Raw genomic sequence first — 20,759 nt, forward strand, 5'->3', positions numbered from 1 at the left:
CTCGTGTGTACTATCCAACAAGTCATACTTTGCAGCTAGTTCTTAGGAGCATATTACAGACTCTGAACGGCTTTGAGTAGGGGAGGCCTGGTGTCACAGAGGTGAGCTGTGGTTTTCATCCCCAGGTGTTCAGGGTGTGGGATATACAGACCCTGTCGCTGTTGCAAGTCTTCCACGACAGCCAGGGAGGACCCGGAGACATGCAGATCTACTCCATGATCTATGACGCCAACCACGGCATGCTCATTGCAGGCAAGTGTCCCGACTCATGGCAAACAGAGCTCACATTCCGACTTCTAACCTTTTTGAACTAGTACACGAGTATAAGCTAGAAGAACAACAAAACTAGAAGGGGAATTTATAAACCTTTATTCATCACAGGAGGTATTTAATTCGGTTTTATTCCCTCCTGCATTTCCATGGCTGGGTGGATAAAATGTGCATGGCTGGTGTGGCTCAGTGGTTGAGCATTGACCCATGAAACAAGAGGTCACCGGTTCGATTCCCAGTCAGGGCACATGCCCAGGTTGTGAGCTCAATCCCCATTAGGAGGCCTGCAGGAGGCAGCCAATCGATGTTTCTTTCTAATTGATGTTTATATCGGTCCCTCTCTCTTCCTCTCTTTCTAAAACTCAATAAAAATATATATTTTTAAAATATTTAACTGTCCTCAGAAAATACCTAGAAAGATGTGACAGCATGGGTTAAGCAGAAACGTGAGATGTATAACCTGTTGCTAAGACAAGTTCAGTTCAGCTCTGTTTTGACTCTTGGAAACAGGAATATGGTCCATTTTATTTATTTATGCTTTTATGGTTAAAGGAAGCACTTTTATTTTTATTATTATTTTTTTAAATCCTCGACTCGAGGATATTTTTTTTTTCATTGATATTTAGAGAGTGTGGGAGGGAGAAGGAAAGAGAGAAAGAGAGAGAGAGAGAAACATCGATGTGAGAGAGACACGTCGATTGGCTGCCTCCCAGATCAGGCCAGCAGCCAAGGCACATGCCCTTGATGGGAATCGAACCTGGGACCCTTCAGTCTGAGGGCCAATGCTCTACCCACTGAGCAAAACGGGCGAGGGCAGGAATACAGTCCATTTTAGAGCAGATGCACCACTTTCTTCAGGCGTTTTGGCCCTGAGCCTTCTGGTAATGAGACAGTACTTAACACCAGTGATAGCGAACCTTTTGAGCTCGGCGTGTCAGCATTTTGAAAAACCCTAACTTAACTCTGGTGCCGTGTCACATATAGAAATTTTTTGATCTTTGCAACCATAGTAAGACAAAGACATATTTTTGATATTTATTTTATATATTTAAATGCCATTTAACAAAGAAAAATCAACCAAAAAAATGAGTTCGCGTGTCACCTCTGACACGCGTGTCATAGGTTCGCCATCACTGACTTACACAGTAATAAGGGTGCTGTCTCTCCTTCCGACCTGCCTTTACTTCTAGACAAAGTATAGAGAGAGAGGAGAGGCCCAAGTGACAGATGCCCAGAGCCGATGCCAACAGATTCGGTGCCTTCTTGTTGCCTCTCAGAAACATATGCTTACTAAAGAGGCACTCACAGCTGAGCACTGTTCACGCACATACCCTCAGGCTTTGGAGGGAAAATGAACCATATTAACAATACAACTTCCTTCTGGAACACCACCCCGGAATGCATTCCCTGAGCAATTTCCCAGTGACCACCTGCTCTGACTTCCCCTGGGATTCGTTAGGCCGAGGAGCTTCGAGTGTTGTTTGACTGGCTGGTTACCATATTCCTCCTAGTTCCATCTTGAGGTATTTGGATTGGGAAAATATTCATCACAGTCCTTTACCCGCGAGTAGGTTTTCTCTTAAAATTTGAACACCTGAGGAAAGAGTTTAGTAACTCGAAACTCCTGCTGAAATGTTTCCTAACGTTGAGATTTCCTGGGAGAGACTTCAGAAACTCAATGCAAAGGGGAAAATCCACACTGGAAAAAACACACAAAACAAAACAGGAAAGAGGACTTATTTTTATTTGAGCTATGGATGCTTTGGGGTTCTTATTTATATTCCCAGACGTTATACTCAACCAGGATACATGGTTCATTGATCTTGAGAGTCAAATCATACTTGCAGATTAGCCTGTTACTGTAAAACCAACCCAAACACCCTTAGGAGAAGGAAAGTAAGAATTACCTGCTCTCCATGTACTGCACTATGGTGATTTGGGAAATAATTTTATTTTAAAAAAATATATTTTATTGATTTTTTACAGAGAGGAAGGGAGAGGAATAGAGAGTTAGAAACATCTGTGAGAGAGAAACATTGATCAGCTGCCTCCTGCACACCCCCCACTGGGGATGTGCCCGCAACCAAGGTACATGCCCTTGACCGGAATCGAACCCGGGACTTTTTCAGTCCGAAGGCTGATGCTCTACCCACTGAGCCAAACCGGTTAGGCTAATCTTATTTTTTTAATATATTTTTATTGATTTCAGAGAGTAAGGGAGAGGGAGGGAGGGAGGGAGAGAGAGAGAGAGAGAGAGAGAGAGAGAGAGAGAGAGAGAGAGAAACATCAATGATCAGAGAGAATCACTGATTGGCTGCCTTCTGCATGCCCCCCACTGGGGATCGAGCTCGAAACCCAGGCATGTGCCCTTGACTGGAATCGAACCTGGGACCTTTCAGTCCGCAGGCTGGTGCTCTATCCACTGAGCCAAACCAGCGAGAGTGGAAAAAATCTTATTTAATAGTAATGTTGCAAGCGCTGGCTTGCAATTATTCTCACTGGTTACATTTAATAAGACCATGTTTACTGTGGGTGTTTTTGTTTTGTTTTTTTATCATTCGTTGGTTGGAAAAGGCTCTCTAACTATCAATTTCCATCACTAAATGGCAGCTCACCTCCCTTTTCCATCTCCATCCTCCCTCTGCACCAGATGGAGAGGCACTCTAACGGGGAAAACAGAAGTCACTGAAAAGAGGGTATCAGTGAGACCCAAATGGCCGGCACTTGAAAATTAATGCGGCCCAAAATGAATGTTCTTCTCTGGCTCAATCACATATGCTTTATTTATCAAAATTGTTTTGGAGTAAATGAATGCATTTTCCCCTCATTAAAGTCCCTAGGCATTGATATTACTAGTCTCACTGATTGGCTGTTTCCAAACACAACTGGTTGCATAAAATCCTTTGTGGTTCAAAACTTCTAATATTGCCGTGGCCTGTTTGGCTCAGTGGATAGAGCATCAGCCTGCGGACCAAAAGGTCCTGGGTTCGATTCTGGTCAAGGGCACTTACCTTGGTTGCAGGCTTCTCCCCGGCCTAGGCCCTGGTCAGGGCTCGTGCAGGAGGCAACCAATCAATGTGTTTCTCTCGCATGGATGTTTCTCTCTGTCTTTTCCTCTCTCTTCCACTCTCTCTAAAAATCAATGGAAAAATATCCTCGGGTGAGGATTAGCAATAACAAAAAAACTTGTAATATTGGTTCAAAAATAACCTTCTAGTATTGAGTATTTATGAGACTCTTACTTTTTTCCCAGGATCTACTGTTATTGACATGTACCCTTTGACTAGGATGATACAAGATACAAAACAGGTTCCTCACACGCACGAGCGAGAAATCAATGTCATGCTTCACAACAAATACTTCCACCAAGTGCTCACCATCTGCTCCGAGTCCATCGTTAAGGTGAGTGCGTGTTGACTCTGCAGAGAGAAAAAGGAAAGCAGGTCGAATTTTCCTTCTTCCTGGGAAGTCTTTGGATGATTAAGTAAATGCAGTGGCACCTGTGATGATGCCCTGCATTCGATCTATTTTTAAGCTTTCACAAACACATGAAAAACAAGTATGTTAAGCCAGCTCAGACTGCTTAGTATTCAGTGACATGCTCAAATAAATAAATAAAGCTAGTTGTTACTATCAGAATAGGAATTTTGCCCGGCCGGCCTGCGTGGCTCTGACTTCAGAAAAGTAAGGAGCAAGATGGAAACGTAACAGAGATGAGTCCAGCAGAAAAGATCACCCTGGATGGTTTCCCTCTGTTTAAAAAAAAATATTTTTATTGATTTCAGAGAGGAAGGGAGAGGGAGAGAGATAGAAATATCAATGATGAGAGAGAATCATTGATCCGCTGCCTCCTGCACACCCTACACTGGGGATGGAGCCCATAGCCGGGCACGTGCCCTGACTGGGAATTGAACTGTGATCTCCTGGTTCATAGGTCAACGCTCAACCACTGAGCCACGCCGGCCCGGCTTGCCACTTCACTTTTAATACAAGTGAACATAGCAAATCCATGAAGAGGGGAGATTCAGACCTAAGGACTGTGAGACTAAAGTGCCTGCTGTGTTTCCAAAGAGAGATAATGATGAGTCTTTTTTTTTCTTTCTTTTTTTTTAATAGTTTTTTATTATTGATTTTAGAGAGAAAGGGAGAGGGAGATAGAAACATCAATGCTTCAACATCAATCAGCTGCCTCCTGCACGCCCCCTGCTGGGAATCAGGCCAGCAACTTGAGCATGTGCCCTGACTGGGAATCGAACCCACCACCTCTTGGTGCATGGTTTGATGCTCAACCACTGAACCACACAGGCCAGGCAATGATGAGTCTTGACATGTTCCTGCATTTCCTGATTATACCCAGCCTGGTTACAGAGGCAGCCTTTTCTGAAGTCTTAGCCTTTCCCCCATCTCTCCATATCTCTCTCTCCCTCTCTCTCTCTCTCTTTCTCTCTCAACCCCTCTCCCTAATCACTCCTTGGAAAGCTCCCTCCTCAGGGTTCTCTCAGATTACAAGCGACCCCTCGCTAACTTGGATGAGTGCCAACAGAGGGGAAACCATCTAGGGTGATCTTTTCGGCTGGACTCATCTCTGTTCTATCTCCATCTTGCTCCATACTTACAATAGCGATGGACTGCTTCCTGCACAGGCTTCCTGGAACAGTCCCTGCCTGTCTCAGCCACAGACACCCCCAGGGCAGCACAGTCACTAGGAGGCGGCCTTGCTTCGTTTAGAACTTCCTTTGAGCAAATCAACATTCATGGCAGAATGCTGAGAAAGGTGTTAGATGGACGTAGCACCATTCTTTTTTTTTTTTTTAAATGCTCACCCGAGGATATTTTTTCCATTGGTTTTTAGAGAGAGTGGAAGGGAGGCAGGGAGGAGAGGGGGAGGGAGAGAGGAAAGACAGAAAGAGAGAGAGGGATTTGAGAAACACATTCATTGGTTGCCTCCCACAGGCACCTCAACCAGGGCAGGGATTGAAACCTGCAACCCAGTTATGTGCCCTTGACTGGGAATCAAACCTAAGACCCTTGGTCCAAGGGGCCAGGGTGATGACCACTCACCCAAACTGGCCAGGGCCGTAGCACCAATTGTGAGGCTGTCTTGAATATTGTAAATTTGTTAAGAACTGAAAGGCATTTGATCTTCTTGTTCTTACCTATAGGTGTGGGAACTTGAGACTGGCCTCCAAATATACCAGATTCTAGACCCTCATGGCTTCAATATTGAACTGACTTCTGCAGCTATCGATGACAGTGGATTTCTTTTTGCCACAGGAGCGTATAACGGTCAGACTAAGATTCAGAACACGGCCTCTCTGCGTTAGTGCTCTGAGAGTTTGCTCGGGAAACTCATTAGTAGTTTGGGTCACAGGGAGGGCACGAGCCTGGCTGGACCACGTAACCATGACAGCAAGATCACCGCGCCTGACGGGAGCGTGATAACTCTTCTCTGATGGGCATTCTTGTCCTGAGCTGATGTTCACTGTAATCAGTACTTTCCATTACATCATACAGCTGCTTCACAGTTTGCAAAAGTCTGCCCACATACAGTCTTCCTCCATCTTTGCTGGGACTTACCTGTGTTGCACTAACTCATCCAGCCCTACTTTTGGGGACCATCTGCTAAGATATACATATTAGGTTCCGTGCTTGTTGATAATATTTTTATTGACGGTAGATTTGGGGGCCACACAAAATATCCAACCAGCTTTGTCGTAGAACACCTCGAATTCTCCTTTCGACTTGTCTATCCGTGTGAGCTCTTTGGGGTTAGGTGCTGTGTACGTACACATTGGAGGCTCAGGCTGTGCTGTGTTGTTTTGTGTGTGTGTGTGTGTGTGTGTGTTTTTAAATATTTTTATTGATTCCAGAGAGGAAGGAAGAGGGAGAGAAAGATAGAAACATTAATGATGAGGGAGAATCACTGATCAGCTGCCTCCTGCACGCCCCCTACTGGAGATCAAGTGCACAACGGGGCATGTGCCCTGACCAGGAATCGAACCGTGACCTCCTGGTTCATAGGTCGACGCTTAACCATGGAGCCATGCTGGCTGGGCTGTGCTGTTTTGTTTGATGTCCCTCGTGTTGGGGAGCAGGGCATGGAACTTCCAGGAACTGGAGCTAAAGCCTGCTTCCCTCTCACTTCATTGTGTTGTAAACTCCCAGCAAAGAATTGCTTTATCTAGAGCAGTTGATGGCGAACCTTTTGAGCTCGGCGTGTCAGCATTTTGAAAAACCCTAACTTAACTCTGGTGCTGTGTCACATATAGAAATTTTTTGATATTTGCAACCATAGTAAAACAAAGACTTATATTTTTGATGTTTATTTTATATATCTAAATGCCATTTAACAAAGAAAAATCAACCAAAACAATGAATTCGTGTGTCACCTCTGACACCCGTGTCATAGGTTCGCCATCACTGACCTAGACCAACCGCATGCACTGCTCACAATACATTTATTCTAGGGACATATTTACTGGCATGAAAGCCCATTGATGGATTGAGTGGACATCCTGATGTAAAAGTCTGCTTTTTATTCTTTTAATATGTTTTTATTGATCTCAGAGAAGAAGGGAGAGGGAGAGAGAGAGAAACATCAATGATGAGAGAGAATCATTGATTGGCTGCCTCCTGCACGCTCCACACTAGGGATGGAGCTCGCAACCCAGGCTGTGTCCTGACCGGGAATCAAACCATGACCTCCTGGTTCAAAGGTCGACGCTCAACCACTGAGCCACGCCAGCTGGATTAAGAGTCTGCTTTTTAAAAGTGTGAGCAGGTAGCAATACCCATGAAATAAAATTGCCCCTGCTGAGTGGATGCGGTGTGATTGCGTGAATGCAGCTGCTCTCTCATGGGACAGTTCCTAAGAAAGCAGTCCCCTACTCTTAGCAACGCTGCACAATGTGAAAATTAGTCATAGTAGAAATTCTGAGCAATGGATACAGCTATTATCAGACATAAGCATTAAGCAATTCAATGTCACTGAGATGGCACTATTTTCATGCAAGCATAATATTTTATTGCATTAGTCATACAGTCTAGAGCAGGGGTAGGCAAACTTTTTGACTCGAGGGCCACAATGGGTTCTTAAACTGGACCGGAGGGCTGGAACAAAAGCATGGATGGAGTGTTTGTGTGAACTAATATAAATTCAAAGTAAACATCATGACATAAAAGGGTACGGTCTTTTTTTTTTTTTTAGTTTTATTCATTTCAAACGGGCTGGATCCGGCCCGCAGGACGTAGTTTGCCCACGGCTGGTCTAGAGGGTTTTTCAAGTAATAACAGTTAAGGGAGGGGAGGCAAAGTGCTGTGAGGGGCAGCCCACTATACCTAGCACTGAGGTGACCCTGTGATCTTTACTATTGCAGTGATGATCTTTCTATTAATAACAATTGTGGCATGCCCAGCAGGTGTGGCTCAGTGGTTGAACATCCACCTATGTACCTGGAGGCCACAGTTTGATTCCCTGTCGGGGCTCATGCTGGGTTTGCAGGTTTGATCCCCAGGAGGGGGCGTGCAGGAGGCAGCCAATCAATGATTCTCTCTCATCATTGATGTTTCTCTCTCTCTCTCTCTCTCTCTCTCTCTCTCTCTCTCTCTCTCTCTCTTCCTCTCTGAAATCAATAAACATATTTTAAATAATAATAATAATAATAATAATAATAATAATTGTGGCATAATGTTAGATATACAAATGGATAGATATCGGGGGTATTTAGCAAACTGGAAAGCCTTGGGAGAATAAAGGCAGAAAAGGTCCATTTAAGACAGAAAGCTCAGATAGGAGAGTTCAAAGAAAACGGTCGCAATTTCAAGACATTGCCTGGTCCCGTTTCGTGTTTGTCAGCCTGTGTCCAGTCAAGGCCCACAGAAACATACACTGTGCACAGCAAGGCCAGGGAGACTCACATTTCAGTAGGAAACAGACAGGATAAATCGTGGGCAGAAAGCTCTCAATGAGGTCCGTGTTCTCTGAGATAAGAGCCCAGCTTCCTATCAATTCCTTTCCACCCACCGCGTCTCCCTCTGTGCTCAGGAACCGTTAAGATCTGGGACTTCGGCAGCGGGCAGGAGCTGAAGGTACTCCCCGAAGGGAAGGACTGGAAGGAGGAGGAGCACTGGGTGAAGCACCTGTCGTTCCTGAAGGTGCAGGAGAAACACCAGCACCTGCTCCTCGTCTTGGAGCACAATGGGAAGATCAAAATGATGCAGGTTTGCCACCCCCTGTTGACACCTGTACTCTCTCTGCTCTTCTTGGGAAAACCAACTGAGTCTGGGGGACCATCCCCATTGAACTCCTCTCTTGCCAGCCAGCTGAGGATGGCGTTTCCCCATCCACCACCGTAGGAGGCTGCTAAGTAAGCTTGCCCAGGTCCAAGCAAAGAGCCAAAAAGGCCCTGGCTGGATTGGCTCAGTGGAGAGAGCGTCGGCCTGTAGACACAAGGGTCCCGGGTTCGATTCCTGGTCCAGGGCACATACCTCCGTTCCAGAATTCATCCCCAGTAGGGGTCATACAGGAGGCAGCTGGTCAATGATTTCCTCTCTCATCATTGATGTTTCTATCTCTCTCTCCCTCTCCCTTCCTCTCTGAAATCAACAAAGACATATTAGAAGAACAAAACAAGAAAACAAAAAAACAACAACAAAGAGCCAAAAAGAAGAGCTGCTCGGCCTGGCCAGTATGGCTCAATGGTTGAGTGTCAGCCTATGAACCAGAAGGTCACTGGTTCGATTCCCAGTCAGGGCACATGCCCAGGTTTCGGGCTAGATCCCTAGTGAGGGGTGTGCAGGAGGCAGCCAATCAATGATTATTTCTCATCATTGATATTTCTATCTCTCTCTCCCTCTCCCTTACTCTCTGAAATCAATAAAAATGTATTAAAACACACACACACACACACACCCCAAAACACAACTTAAAAAGAAACCCAGCAGTGATTAAGATGATTGATGGCCTGCTGCTGGGAAAAAGGTGATTCAATATACTCTTCCCAGAAAGAACTATAAGACACCTCTTGTAAGGTGTACAATAGTAAATGAATAGGACAGGAATCTAATTCATTCCTGAAGTTGGAGCTGGAAGTGGAGTGAAGGGAAGATGCACCAAACCTCTATCATCAGCTGCATTAAACAAACAGCAAACACTGCTTCCGTAGGCACAGCCGGCCACTCAGGGGCCATTGCTAATGCATATGTACTGAGGCAGGCTCCCCATAAGTTTGAATGTCCTTGAACCAGTCCTTAAGAGAAATGTAATGTCTCTTTGGCACTTATATTCTTGATTTTATCTTCTCTACCTCAGAAAAGTGCTTGTGCAACTGCCCGATCCTTTCAGAAATCATCACTGTGCTAGATTGTCTGGGTGTGGTCTTGGAGCCACGTAATGGGTTATAAACTGACCCATTGATAGAACGTCATAGACCACAAGAGACGGGAACAACAATTTTTTCATGATCTCAGTTTAAAGGAGATAACATTGCATTCTGCCAACATAATTTTTTTAAAAAATTTGGATACATTTTGCTCCTAAAATCTTCTTGATAAAACCCATTGATTGGTGAGAAATTGCTATCCTTACAGTATGACCAAAGCACTGTGTGAGGTTAGAGATTTTGATTAATGCACCGCAAATATTTCAAATACTAAAGAGCCACTTACGGCCCTAACAGGTTTGGCTCAGTGGATGGAGCATCGGCCTGCGGACTCAAGGGTCCCAGGTTCGATTCCGGTCAAGGGCATGTACCTTGGTTGCGGGCACTACCCAGTAGGGAGTGTGCAGGAGGCAGCTGAGCGATGTTTCTCTCTCATCCATGTTTCTAACTCTCTATCCCTCTCCCTTCCTCTCTGTAAAAAAATCAATAAAATATATTTTAAAAATAAATAAATAAAGAGCCACTTACATCTCTTTATTTTCCCTCCCTTCTGGCCACATTGCTTGGTGAGTTTACTCATGTAGCCCTATTTGTAGGTCCCTTAGAGCAAAGGAGCTTTCTCTGTGAAGCAATGAATGGCATGCACGCCCTTAGCATCCTGTGAGCTTCTGGTTTCCCAGAGCACCGATTCCCAAAGGCCTATCTGCCAATGCAAACCAGAGGTCAAAGTTTTCACCAATTAGGAATAAAACGAAGAAAACAAGGATAGCTTTTTCCTAAAGCTAATTTTACTTTTTTAAAAAAATATATTTTATTGATTTTTCACAGAGCGGAAGGAGAAGGATAGAGAGTTAGAAATATCAATGAGAGAGGAACATCGATCAGCCGCCTCCTGCACACTCCCTACTGGGGATGTGCCCGCAACCAAGGTACATGCCCTTGGCCGGAATCGAACCTGGGACCCTTCAGTCCGCAGGCCGACGCTCTATCCACTGAGCCAAACCGGTTAGGGCTAATTTTATTTTTTAAGTGTTAAGATTATATCTTTCCTACTTTTACTTTTTCATATTAAAATATAACCTCTCCTCTCATACGATGATGATAGCAGTGTTTCTAGTCCCTCCTTTCCTATGCCCTCTCTTGTAAAATTAAATGTTAGTAACTGTAAGTGAATATTTTGTGGGTTTTTATTTTTATTTTTTATTTTGCTGTCCTAAGTGGGTCAGTTGAAACCAGCTAACGCCATGAAAACCGTGGCGGTCAGCTCATACCACCAAGGGGGCATGTGAACCTAGCAAAGCTGGTACTGAGGATACTCATCTCTGCTCACTGTTTGGATGTGGCTGAGATGCATTCTGCTCCCACAATGGCACAAACTCTAACAAAAAACAACTAGTCAGTAGGAGAACCACTGGCCCATACTTTTTAAGGAAATTAGCATAAATATGAAAGCACAGAGACCTTAGATCACCTAGAAACAAAAAGCTTGCAAAAAATGAAAGGACTGCCCGGCCTGTGTTGCTCAGTGGTTGGAGCATTGATCTGTGAACCAGGAGGTCACAGTTCAATTCCAGGTCAGGCCACATGCCTGGGTTGCAGGCTCGATCCCCACTTGGGGCCATATAGGAGGCAGCTGATCAATGATTCTCTCTCATCATTGATGTTTCTGTCTCTCCTTCCTTCCTCTCTGAAATCAATACAGATATATATTAAAGTAAAAAAAGAAAGGACTTTTGTTTGTCAACTAGCTAAACTCCTCAGCTTATAAATAAGGCCCAAAGAAGACAGGTGCTCTGTTCAACTTCTCACTAGAACTGAGACTAGAAATCTGTTGTTTTCATGCTTAGGCCAGTATTCTCTCCACTTTACTGTAGCTGCTTTCAACCTTTAAAATCCCGCTCTGCTGGCAAAATGACCAACCTTGAAAATGTGGCTTTTATCCTCATTTCAAAATTAAATAGCATGTCATCAATAATAACCACCTAGAAAGCAGAATAAATGATTGCATTACAATAGCAAAGAAAAATATGAAGTGCCAAAAATAAATTCAATACAAATATGCCAGAGTTTTATGGAAATAAAAGAAAAGTAAAGGACATAAAAAAAAAACACTCCTGAAAATATGAGAGCTATAACATTTTCACAGATGGGATGCCACAACAATGTCTTGCTTTCAAATTAAAAATAAGCTCTTTTCTTAAAAAAGTGAAAAGACAAGTTACATCGTGTGAAAAGACCACTCACTGGATCCCAGGTAAGTGAGAAAAGATTAGGAACCAGAGTAGCTAAAGAAATCCCACAAATGCAGAACACCAAACAGCCCAAGATGAAAATGGACCAAGGACAGGTAAGGAAAGCCAAATGTTTCACAAACACATAAAAAGTTCAGTTCACTAATTCAGAAAATGTGATTGATATAATTAATACATTTCACAATTAAATTTTTTAATATTTTTATTGATTTCAGAGAGGGAGAGAGAGTGAGAAACATCAATGATGAGAGAGAATCATTGATCGGCTGCCTCCTGCACGCCCCCTACTGGGGATTGAGCCCACAACCCTGGCATGTGCCCTTGACCAGAATCGAACCCAGGGCCCTTCAGTCCACAGGCTGATGCTCTATCCACTGAGCCAAACCAGCTAGGGCTAAGATTAATTTTTACATGTCCCATTTCAAACCCATTAGGTAGGCTACATAATCGAGTAAAATCAAGTGTTGGCAAGAATGAGAAGAAAGGAGAACTCTGCTCTGCTCCAGTTGGGAGTGGGAAAAGATTAACACTCCTTGAAAAGTCACTTGGCAATATCTAGTAAAGTTGATAACATGCATCTCTTACAACTTGATAATTCCACTCCAGGAATTGTTCTAGAAGCTGTAGCAATTGTCCATAAAAACAAGCAGCAAAAAACTGACAACAAGCTTAATATCCATTACTAAGAGGATGGGTTAAATCAGTTGTAGTATATTCATACAACACTATAAAGCAGTTAAAAATAAATGAACTAGAGCTTTATGTAAAAAATCTCAAAAGTATAAATTTTTTAATCCTCACCCGAGGATATGTTTTTATTGATTTTTAGAGAGGGAGGGCTCGAGAGAGAAACATAGATGTGAGAGAAGCATCAATTGTTTGCCTCCTGTATGCGCCCCTACTGAGACCAAACCCCAACCCAGGTATGAACCTTGACTGGAAATTGAACCCTTGGCCTTCTGGTGTATGGGACGATGCTCCAACCAACTGAGCAACTCCGGCCAGGACTCAGAAATATAATTTTAAGTGAAACAAGAGAGTTGAAGAAGAATTTATATAGCTTGATAACTTTATTAAAAGGCTAAAAGCCTGTTGGAAGCTGAAATCCATCCGAATGCCGAGGTGAATGTGAATACTCTGACTATATCCTGGAAGCATTTTTATACCATCTTGAAATTTCAACAAAACTGGCTTTTGCCAGTTTATCCAGCTGTCTTTCAAAAATAAAAGTTAGGGTTTTCAAAAAAAAAATGGTTAAAAGCCTGAAAGCAATATTTATATAGATTTATTTATATATATATATATATATATATATATATATATATGTAGAATGTATGTATATATTTATGTATAAATATACAAACTTTCATAACTAACACCTGTTCAGGTTACTAATTACTTCTGGAAAGGGAAGAAAAAAGAGGAATTATATTAGGGAGGGGTAGATAGAACTTAAGACTTGCCAAAACTGGGTGGCAGATACATCCTGGCCTGTTCTATTTTTCTCTGTATCCTTACAACAGTTCCAAATAAAATAGTTAATTGAGTTTCTCATGTCCTCACTGGGTTTCTATTAAAGGGTAAAGAAAATGATATTTGTCTCATTGTGATATGGGAGCTGCCTGATGTCATACCTGTCCTGCGAGATGGTAATCATATCGTGCGTCTGAAAACGTCTACTAAAAACAGGAACATGGCTCTTCCCTTCCCATATGTTTCGCTGATAGCTGAGAAAACCCAGTCTCAAGATGTTCCTGTAAGTTTCATTTCTTGATTTTCTTCCCTTTTATTATGGAACATTACAAACAGACACAGAAGTAGAGAAAATAATGCAGTGAAGTTCAATGTACTATCGCTTAATTTCAGCTATAACATGAGTCATGGAGATGTAATGTACAGCTCAGGGAATATAGTCAATAACATCATAAGAACTTTGCATGACAGATGGTTTTCAGACTTATGGTGATCACATTGTAAGGCATATACATGTCGAATCACTATGTCGTACACCTGAAACAAATATAATATTGTATACCAACTCTACTCCAGTAAATTTTTTGAAAAATCATAAGACATTTTAAGTTAATGAGGAGATAACAAATTGTACACACAGCATATGGATTGTGGTTAGATACTGTGTTCATGACGGTCAATGAGTTGATATCCTCCCTTCTTTAGAATCCTGCAGTCAGTTCAGAAGTGAACTGCATTGATATATTGCAAGTAGAAGGATATAATTTGATAGCTGCTGGGACCGTAAATGGTGTGATCATCTTGTGGAATTTTGTAACATCCACTGTCAAAGAATTGTAAGTTGCATCTTTTTCTTAAATAATATAAGTTGTACTACAAAAGAGCCAAAGTAACATTCAATGCTAAAACAAATAAATCAACAAAATCAATAAATAAAAGTAGTAGATACTATCAAGGGAGGCATTCCTGGAGTCATGATCATGAGGAGACTATGTACTAAGTGTCTAAATCCCAGAATCCTATATAATAAAAGGCTAATATGTAAATCGACCAAATGGCTGAATGACCAGTCGCTATGATGCGCACTGACCACCAGGGGACAGACACTCAATGCAGGAGTTGCCCCCTGGTGGTCAGTGCACTCCCACAGGGGGAGCTCTGCTCAGCCAAAAGCCGGGCTCACAGCTGGCGAGCGCAGTAGTGGTGGTGGCAGCGCTCTGAGGGCTCCCAGACTGCGAGAGGGTGCAGGCAGACTGAGGGACCCCACGAGTGCATGAATCTCGTGCACTGGGCCTCTAGATAAGATGAGCCTTAAGTATTTGTGTTCTCAAGTGCTTTGACTTTTACTCTTCTCACTCTAGTACATGCTTACATGCGTTATCCTGTCCAAATTCATAACCTCAACAAATACTGAAAATACACACTAAACTTAAACTCTAATCTCCCCAGAGCTTCAAACATACATACCTGGCAATGATCAAGCCCCAATTACCTTAAAGTCCCACATGCCCCAAACTTTGGCCCAACCTCCCCTCCGCCCAAACAGCTCCTCTTCCTGTATACCCAGGGACACCATCTACTAGTCACCCAAATCAAATGGTGAGAGGCATGCTGGATGGGTTTTCCTTCTTATTCACCACCCCCAACACATCTAATTCATTACAGAGCAGTGCTAACAAGGCCATGGCATTTGCGATTCCAAATCTCCACCAATTAGATTTTCTTCATGTTATGGTCAAAAACTTCACCTTCTCCTTGCCATCCGTTTCTAAATGTTCTTGCCATTGGTTGTAAAGGAAACAATAGAACAATCGTGTTATTTGCTCTGGATGGATTGCAAGTGATAAGCAACCCACAGTTGTGCAATTGGGCTAGAGAGCAAGGGCCACGTGTGAACACCCTCGGCCAAAGGAATTTGTAATATTGTACTTTGAGGTACAAGGTGGTCAAGAACCTTGATGAATGAATAACAGGAAAGTCAAGTTTATCTGAGCATTTGGGGGAAGGGAAGAGGTAAAAAGGAGGGGAGAAGAGAGTGGGAGAGAACAAGGAAAAGAAAAAGAAAATGCAAAAGAAATCTCTGCCTCTCTATTTACAGTGCATTACATACTACTGGTCTACCCGGACTCCGTGTCCCTTCCCAATCTAAGTCTGAGTCTTTACTTTTAACCAACTTTTTAAAAAACTGATTTCAGAGAGGAAGAGAGAGGGAGAGATAGAAACATCAATGATGAGAGAGAATCATAGCATTGATTGGCTGCCTCCTGCTCGCCCCCTAGTGGGGATCGAGCCTGCAACCTGAGCATGTGCCCTTGACTGGAATCAACCTGGGACCCTTCGGTCCGCAGGCTAATGCTCTATCCACTGAGCCAAACTGGCTAGGGCTTAACCAACTTTTGAGAGAACATGCATCTTTCTTGTTTAGCCCTGGATTTATTCTCCTTTGAACCTTTAGTTGAAGTAGATGTTTCTGCAGAACGCTCCCTCTGTACCCCAGCTCGTGTTCTCTCGGTCCCGGCCCCTAAAATTTCTGTCACCCTTCTGTTCCTTCTCTTCAACCCTCACCCGTAAGCTTTTCTCACAGTCTACTTGTCATTTGCATATGCACTGTACAATTTCTCACCCTTTTATTAATGCCGTTCTCACACTATGAGTGTCGGATGGTGCGTGACTCACCACCAAGGGAAATCAGCTAGACACAAAGGGCACAGAGTCCTGATGCCACAGCCCAAGGAGGGGGGAGCTGCCCTGAGAACAGGTCCAGCTTAAAGGTGGAGCTCCTCCTTGTTGAAGTGCTAGGCATTTCACCAAGGGATGCATGCAAACACCACGTCTAATCAGAGAGTGACAGTGTCTCCTTAGGAAAAGACGATTATGTAAAAACAATCGATTTCGAATCAGGGGAGTATTTTTGCAGAACATATAATTTAGCACAGCAATGTCTAATGTAATTTAGGCCCAGCTTTAAAGGCTCTGACGCGAGATATGGTACCCATATTCATGGCGGAGGCCATCTCTACCTCTACCTCAACTTGGCCTAAGATCCCTTCACCAGTCAGGAAGAAACAGCTCTTCTCTTCCTGTTCAAAGCCCTTGGGGACCAAGCTCGAAATTGTTCTTGCCCATTAACAACCCATCCACCATTCAGCTAGGCTGCAGAGCAGAAGTGTGTAAAAAGTTTGAGCTTAACGGGTCATCACGCCCACAAGCTCCTCTTTTGCGCTTGGTCCACCTCCCCCGGCCCCTCAAGAGCTTCCTTCATCACTCAGCAGAGCCAATTAGCAGAGGCAATTTCCCTTAGAGCAGCGGCTCTCAACCTTCCTACTGCCGCGGCCCTTTCATACAGCTCCTCGTGTTGTGGGGACCCCCGATTTCATTGTTACAGATTGAACATCATGAAAGCAGAGCGATGAATCACAAAAACAATATGTAATTATACATGTGTTTTCTGATGGTCTTAGGCGACCCCTGTGAAAGGGTCGTTCGACCCCCAAAGGGGTCTGCATTAAAGGAAGAGGAACATTTTGCTTTGAGGTCCATTTGCTATGAGAAATGTTAAGTGTGGCTTTAAGAGCTGAGCATGGCCCGGCCAGTGTGGCTCAGGGGTTGAGTGTCAACCTATGAACCAGGAGATCATGGTTCAATTCCCGGTCAGGGCACATGCCTGGCTTTCAGGCTTGATCCCCAGAGGAGGGGGTCATGCAGGAGGTAGCCAATCAATGATTCTCTCTCATCATTGATGTTTCTCTCTCTCCCTCTCCCTTCCTTTCTGAAATCAATAAAAAAATATATTTTTTAAAAAGAGCTGAACATGAAGCGCCAGTGGAAACTGCCTGGGAAGGTGTTCAATTCTTTGGAATCTGGGTCAGTGGGAGACTCCAGTAACAAGAGCAGCATAATCACTGAATTCCCTGCTTGTCTTCTCCACTCCGTTCTAAGTTCCCTGATGGCAATAACTATATTTCATTCAAATTTATCACTCTACTTGTTCAAAGAGTAGAATTCTAACCTTTTTTTAAATCCTCACCCGAGGATATTTTTCCATTGATTTTTTTTTATTTTAGAGAGAGTAGAAGAGAGAGGGAGAGACAGAGAAATATCGATGTGAGAAAAACACATTGATTGGTTGCCTCCTGCACGTGCCCTGACCAGAGCCCAGGCCAGGGAGGAGCCGGCAACCAAGGTACGTGCCCTTGACCGGAAATGAACCGGGGACCCTTCAGTCTGCAAGCTGACGCTCTATCCACTGAGCGAAACCGGCCAGGGCTGGAATTCTAACCTTTAAATCCTATGAAACTTCCAGGATATTGCAGAAGCCCACTCTCTGACCTACAAGTAGGAAGAATAGACCAGCCACTTGAATTAAAGGACTTTTACACACCGAAACCGGTTTGGCTCAGTGGATAGAGCGTCGGCCTGCGGACTAAAGGGTCCCAGGTTCGATTCCGGTCAAGGGCATGTACCTGGGTTGCGGGCACATCCCCAGTAGGAGGTGTGCAGGAGGCAGCTGATCGATGTTTCTCTCTCATCGATGTTTCTAACTCTCTATTTCTCTCCCTTCCTCTCTGTAAAAAATCAATAAAATATATTTAAAAAATAAATAAATAAATAAATAAATAAATAAAAGACTTTTACACACTCAATGTTTGTGTCGCTACCCAGAGCCTTATTAAAAAAAGATATGTCCAAATGCTATACCTCTGGATTTTCTATTCATGTTCGCTATCAACATTTTAGGAGTTGGTGAGCTCTGCGTGGGATTTGTAATGTAAGGCATGTAAGTTACCTAATTCTTACAGGTTTATCATGTACACGTATGTTTCTTCCCAGGTACAGACCTGAAGATTGCTTCACTGTGAATCTTGACTTGGATCCCAAACGCTATAGAGTTAACGACATCACGTTCCTCTTCCGTACCCTTGAGTGTGCAAGGTAACTTGGTACTTACTGGTAGAGAAATGCTGTCTGAGTCTTACGTGGGTGACGTCAAAAGAGTTCTCCCCATCCCTGCCTTAAGGAAGGTACACGTGAGGGAAGGCAGGTTGGGTAGACGGCCTGGCTTCCGCTTTCTTCCCCGTCACTGGGTTTTGTAGCGGATGGTCCCCGGGGATCCAATTTGCTGTGTGGGAATGTCATTTCCTTCACTCGGTCAGACCCACAGCACCCTTTACAACAGTAGCAAAGAGGGGACATGCTCACTTGACCACACTCGTAGCCAAAATCAAACTCTGTGAGCACGGATGTGACGCAGACAGATCAAATGGCAGCAGGTCTCATATGGCCTTCAATAAAACTGAGCAATCATCATCCATTTCGGAGAGAGCGAGAGATCATTATTTAAATATTGAAGAGCTGAAATCGGTTTGGCTCAGTGGCTAGAGCGTCGGCCTGCGGACTGAAAGGTCCCAGGTTCGATTCCGGTCAAGGGCATGGCATGTACCTGGGTTGCGGGCACATCCCCAGTAGGAGATGTGCAGGAGGCAGCTGATCGATGTTTCTCTCTCATCGATGTTTCTAACTCTCTCTCTCCCTTCCTCTCTGTAAAAAATCAATAAAATATATTTAAAAAAATAAAAAATAAATAAATATTGAAGAGAAGGTATTTTTCTCTTTATATTTGCTTTATGGTCTGGTTTTCCATCCGTAGGCCTTGGTAAACACTTCTCTGAAGAGAAGTCAAAAGTTTCTATGCTAGCCTGACCAGTTTGGCTCAGTGGTTGAGCATTGACCTATGAACCAGGAGGTCAGGACGCATGCCCAGGTTTCGGGCTCAATCCCCAGTAGGGGGCGTGCAGGAAGCAGCCAATCAATGATTCTCACCATTGATGTTTCTATCTCTCTCTCCCTTCCTCTCTGAAATCAATAAAAAAATATTTTTTTAAAAAAATGTTTCTATGCTAGTTTTGGGTCACCCAGAGGTGAGCCAGAATATACAGAATATATTCCGTTGGCTTGGAATTCCTTATTCTGAGAAGATTTTGAGGACTTGCTGTGGATATGCTTGCCCTGACCCCAAGGCACTGTTCAGCCCATTCCAGCAGCTTCACAGAGTGGACCAGGCCAGAACCGGAAACTGTAGAGCCGAAGTTAGCCAGGCTACTCAGGGCCCCACCCCTACCCCCACCCACTCCCACCACTAGAAGCCGTGTCAGAACCTCTGGGACTGCATCTAGCCTTGGGCGTGGGACAGGCAGATGTTTCATTCCCAGACCAGGCAGCAATGAACCTGAATTCCTGGGGCTCCCCGACAGCCCCCACCAACACCAGGCAGATGAGCATTTGCGACACAAGATATGGGATGTGCTTTGTTTTGTACGTGAGCGGCTCAGTAGCCACAGAGGATGAAAGAAGTATCAGAGAATGAACTGAAATCAAAGCAGAGAAGAGCACCCGTCGAGTAGGAAAGAACCTTAATGTTTCCTCTTTGGGCTTCCTCTCTCTCCTTACAGGAAGACAAGTCAGGATTCCGTGTGCTCTTCGTCCCAGTGTGACTCTAGTAAGGGTCCTCAGAGCAGCAAGGTAAGCAAGAAATAGGGAGAGTGTGTCTTAACTTTTACACCCAGTGTTGGTTCAAAAATCAGGGTTGGTTGCATTTTCGCCCTTCCTTCGATAGAAGGTAAAGGGGCCCTGGCTGGGGTGGCTCAGTGGGTTGGGTGTCGTCCCGTGCACCGAAAGGTTGCTGGTTTGATTCCCAGTTAAAGGTTGCAGGCTCAGGATCAGAAGGCAGTCAATGAATGTTGCGCTCTCACATCTATGTTTCTCTCTCTCCCTGTTCCCTCCTCCTTCTCTAAAAAAATAGTCTTGCCGAAACCGGTTTAACTCAGTGGATAGAGCGTCGGCCTGCGGACTGAAGGGTCCCAGGTTCGATTCCGGTTAAGGGCATGTACCTGGGTTGCGGGCACATCCCCAGTAGGGAGTGTGCAGGAGGCAGCTGATCGATGTTTCTGGCTCTCTATCTCTCTCCTTTCCTCTCTGTAAAAAAATCAATAAAATATATTTTAAAAAAATATTCTTAAGAAGTAAAGGGGAAAAAGATTTCTGTGTGTGTGTATGTATGTAAAAGTGTTTTTTTCTAAAAAGCAATGTCTAAACTGATTTCATGCATTTTTCCCTATTTCTGAAGGCTTTCATTACTTCAAATAATCAATACATAATCATGAATAAAATAAATTACAGATGCTACTTTTTCATTGGTAAAATAATTTTAGACGGTTTTGCTAAACGCATTCCATACGTTTCACAGGGGGGAGCGACAACACAGTGTAATGTTTGGCTTTCAAACTGTGTTTTCAGTTACAATTTTACGTATGTTTACACGTAACACTTCTAGTTAGGATTTTGTTTAAAGGGGAGTTTTTTCACTGCAAAAATTAATTAAAAACCA

General features: G+C 43.7%; 1 protein-coding gene across 1 annotated transcript in view; it reads left to right on the forward strand.

Moving 5' to 3' along the window:
- The window catches only part of WDR64 (WD repeat domain 64), a 61,092-nt gene that overhangs the window by 24,008 nt on the left and 16,325 nt on the right, over positions 1-20,759 (forward strand). The window contains exons 11-18 of the mRNA XM_036354966.1: positions 126-252; positions 3,524-3,672; positions 5,433-5,556; positions 8,315-8,490; positions 13,482-13,658; positions 14,081-14,211; positions 18,206-18,307; positions 19,825-19,894. Coding sequence (XP_036210859.1) covers positions 126-252; positions 3,524-3,672; positions 5,433-5,556; positions 8,315-8,490; positions 13,482-13,658; positions 14,081-14,211; positions 18,206-18,307; positions 19,825-19,894 — 1,056 coding nt within the window. The remainder of the gene's footprint in view (positions 1-125; positions 253-3,523; positions 3,673-5,432; positions 5,557-8,314; positions 8,491-13,481; positions 13,659-14,080; positions 14,212-18,205; positions 18,308-19,824; positions 19,895-20,759) is intronic.

This window comes from Myotis myotis, unplaced genomic scaffold (assembly GCF_014108235.1).
Source record: "Myotis myotis isolate mMyoMyo1 unplaced genomic scaffold, mMyoMyo1.p scaffold_m19_p_21, whole genome shotgun sequence".
NCBI classification, from domain to species: Eukaryota; Metazoa; Chordata; class Mammalia; order Chiroptera; family Vespertilionidae; genus Myotis; species Myotis myotis.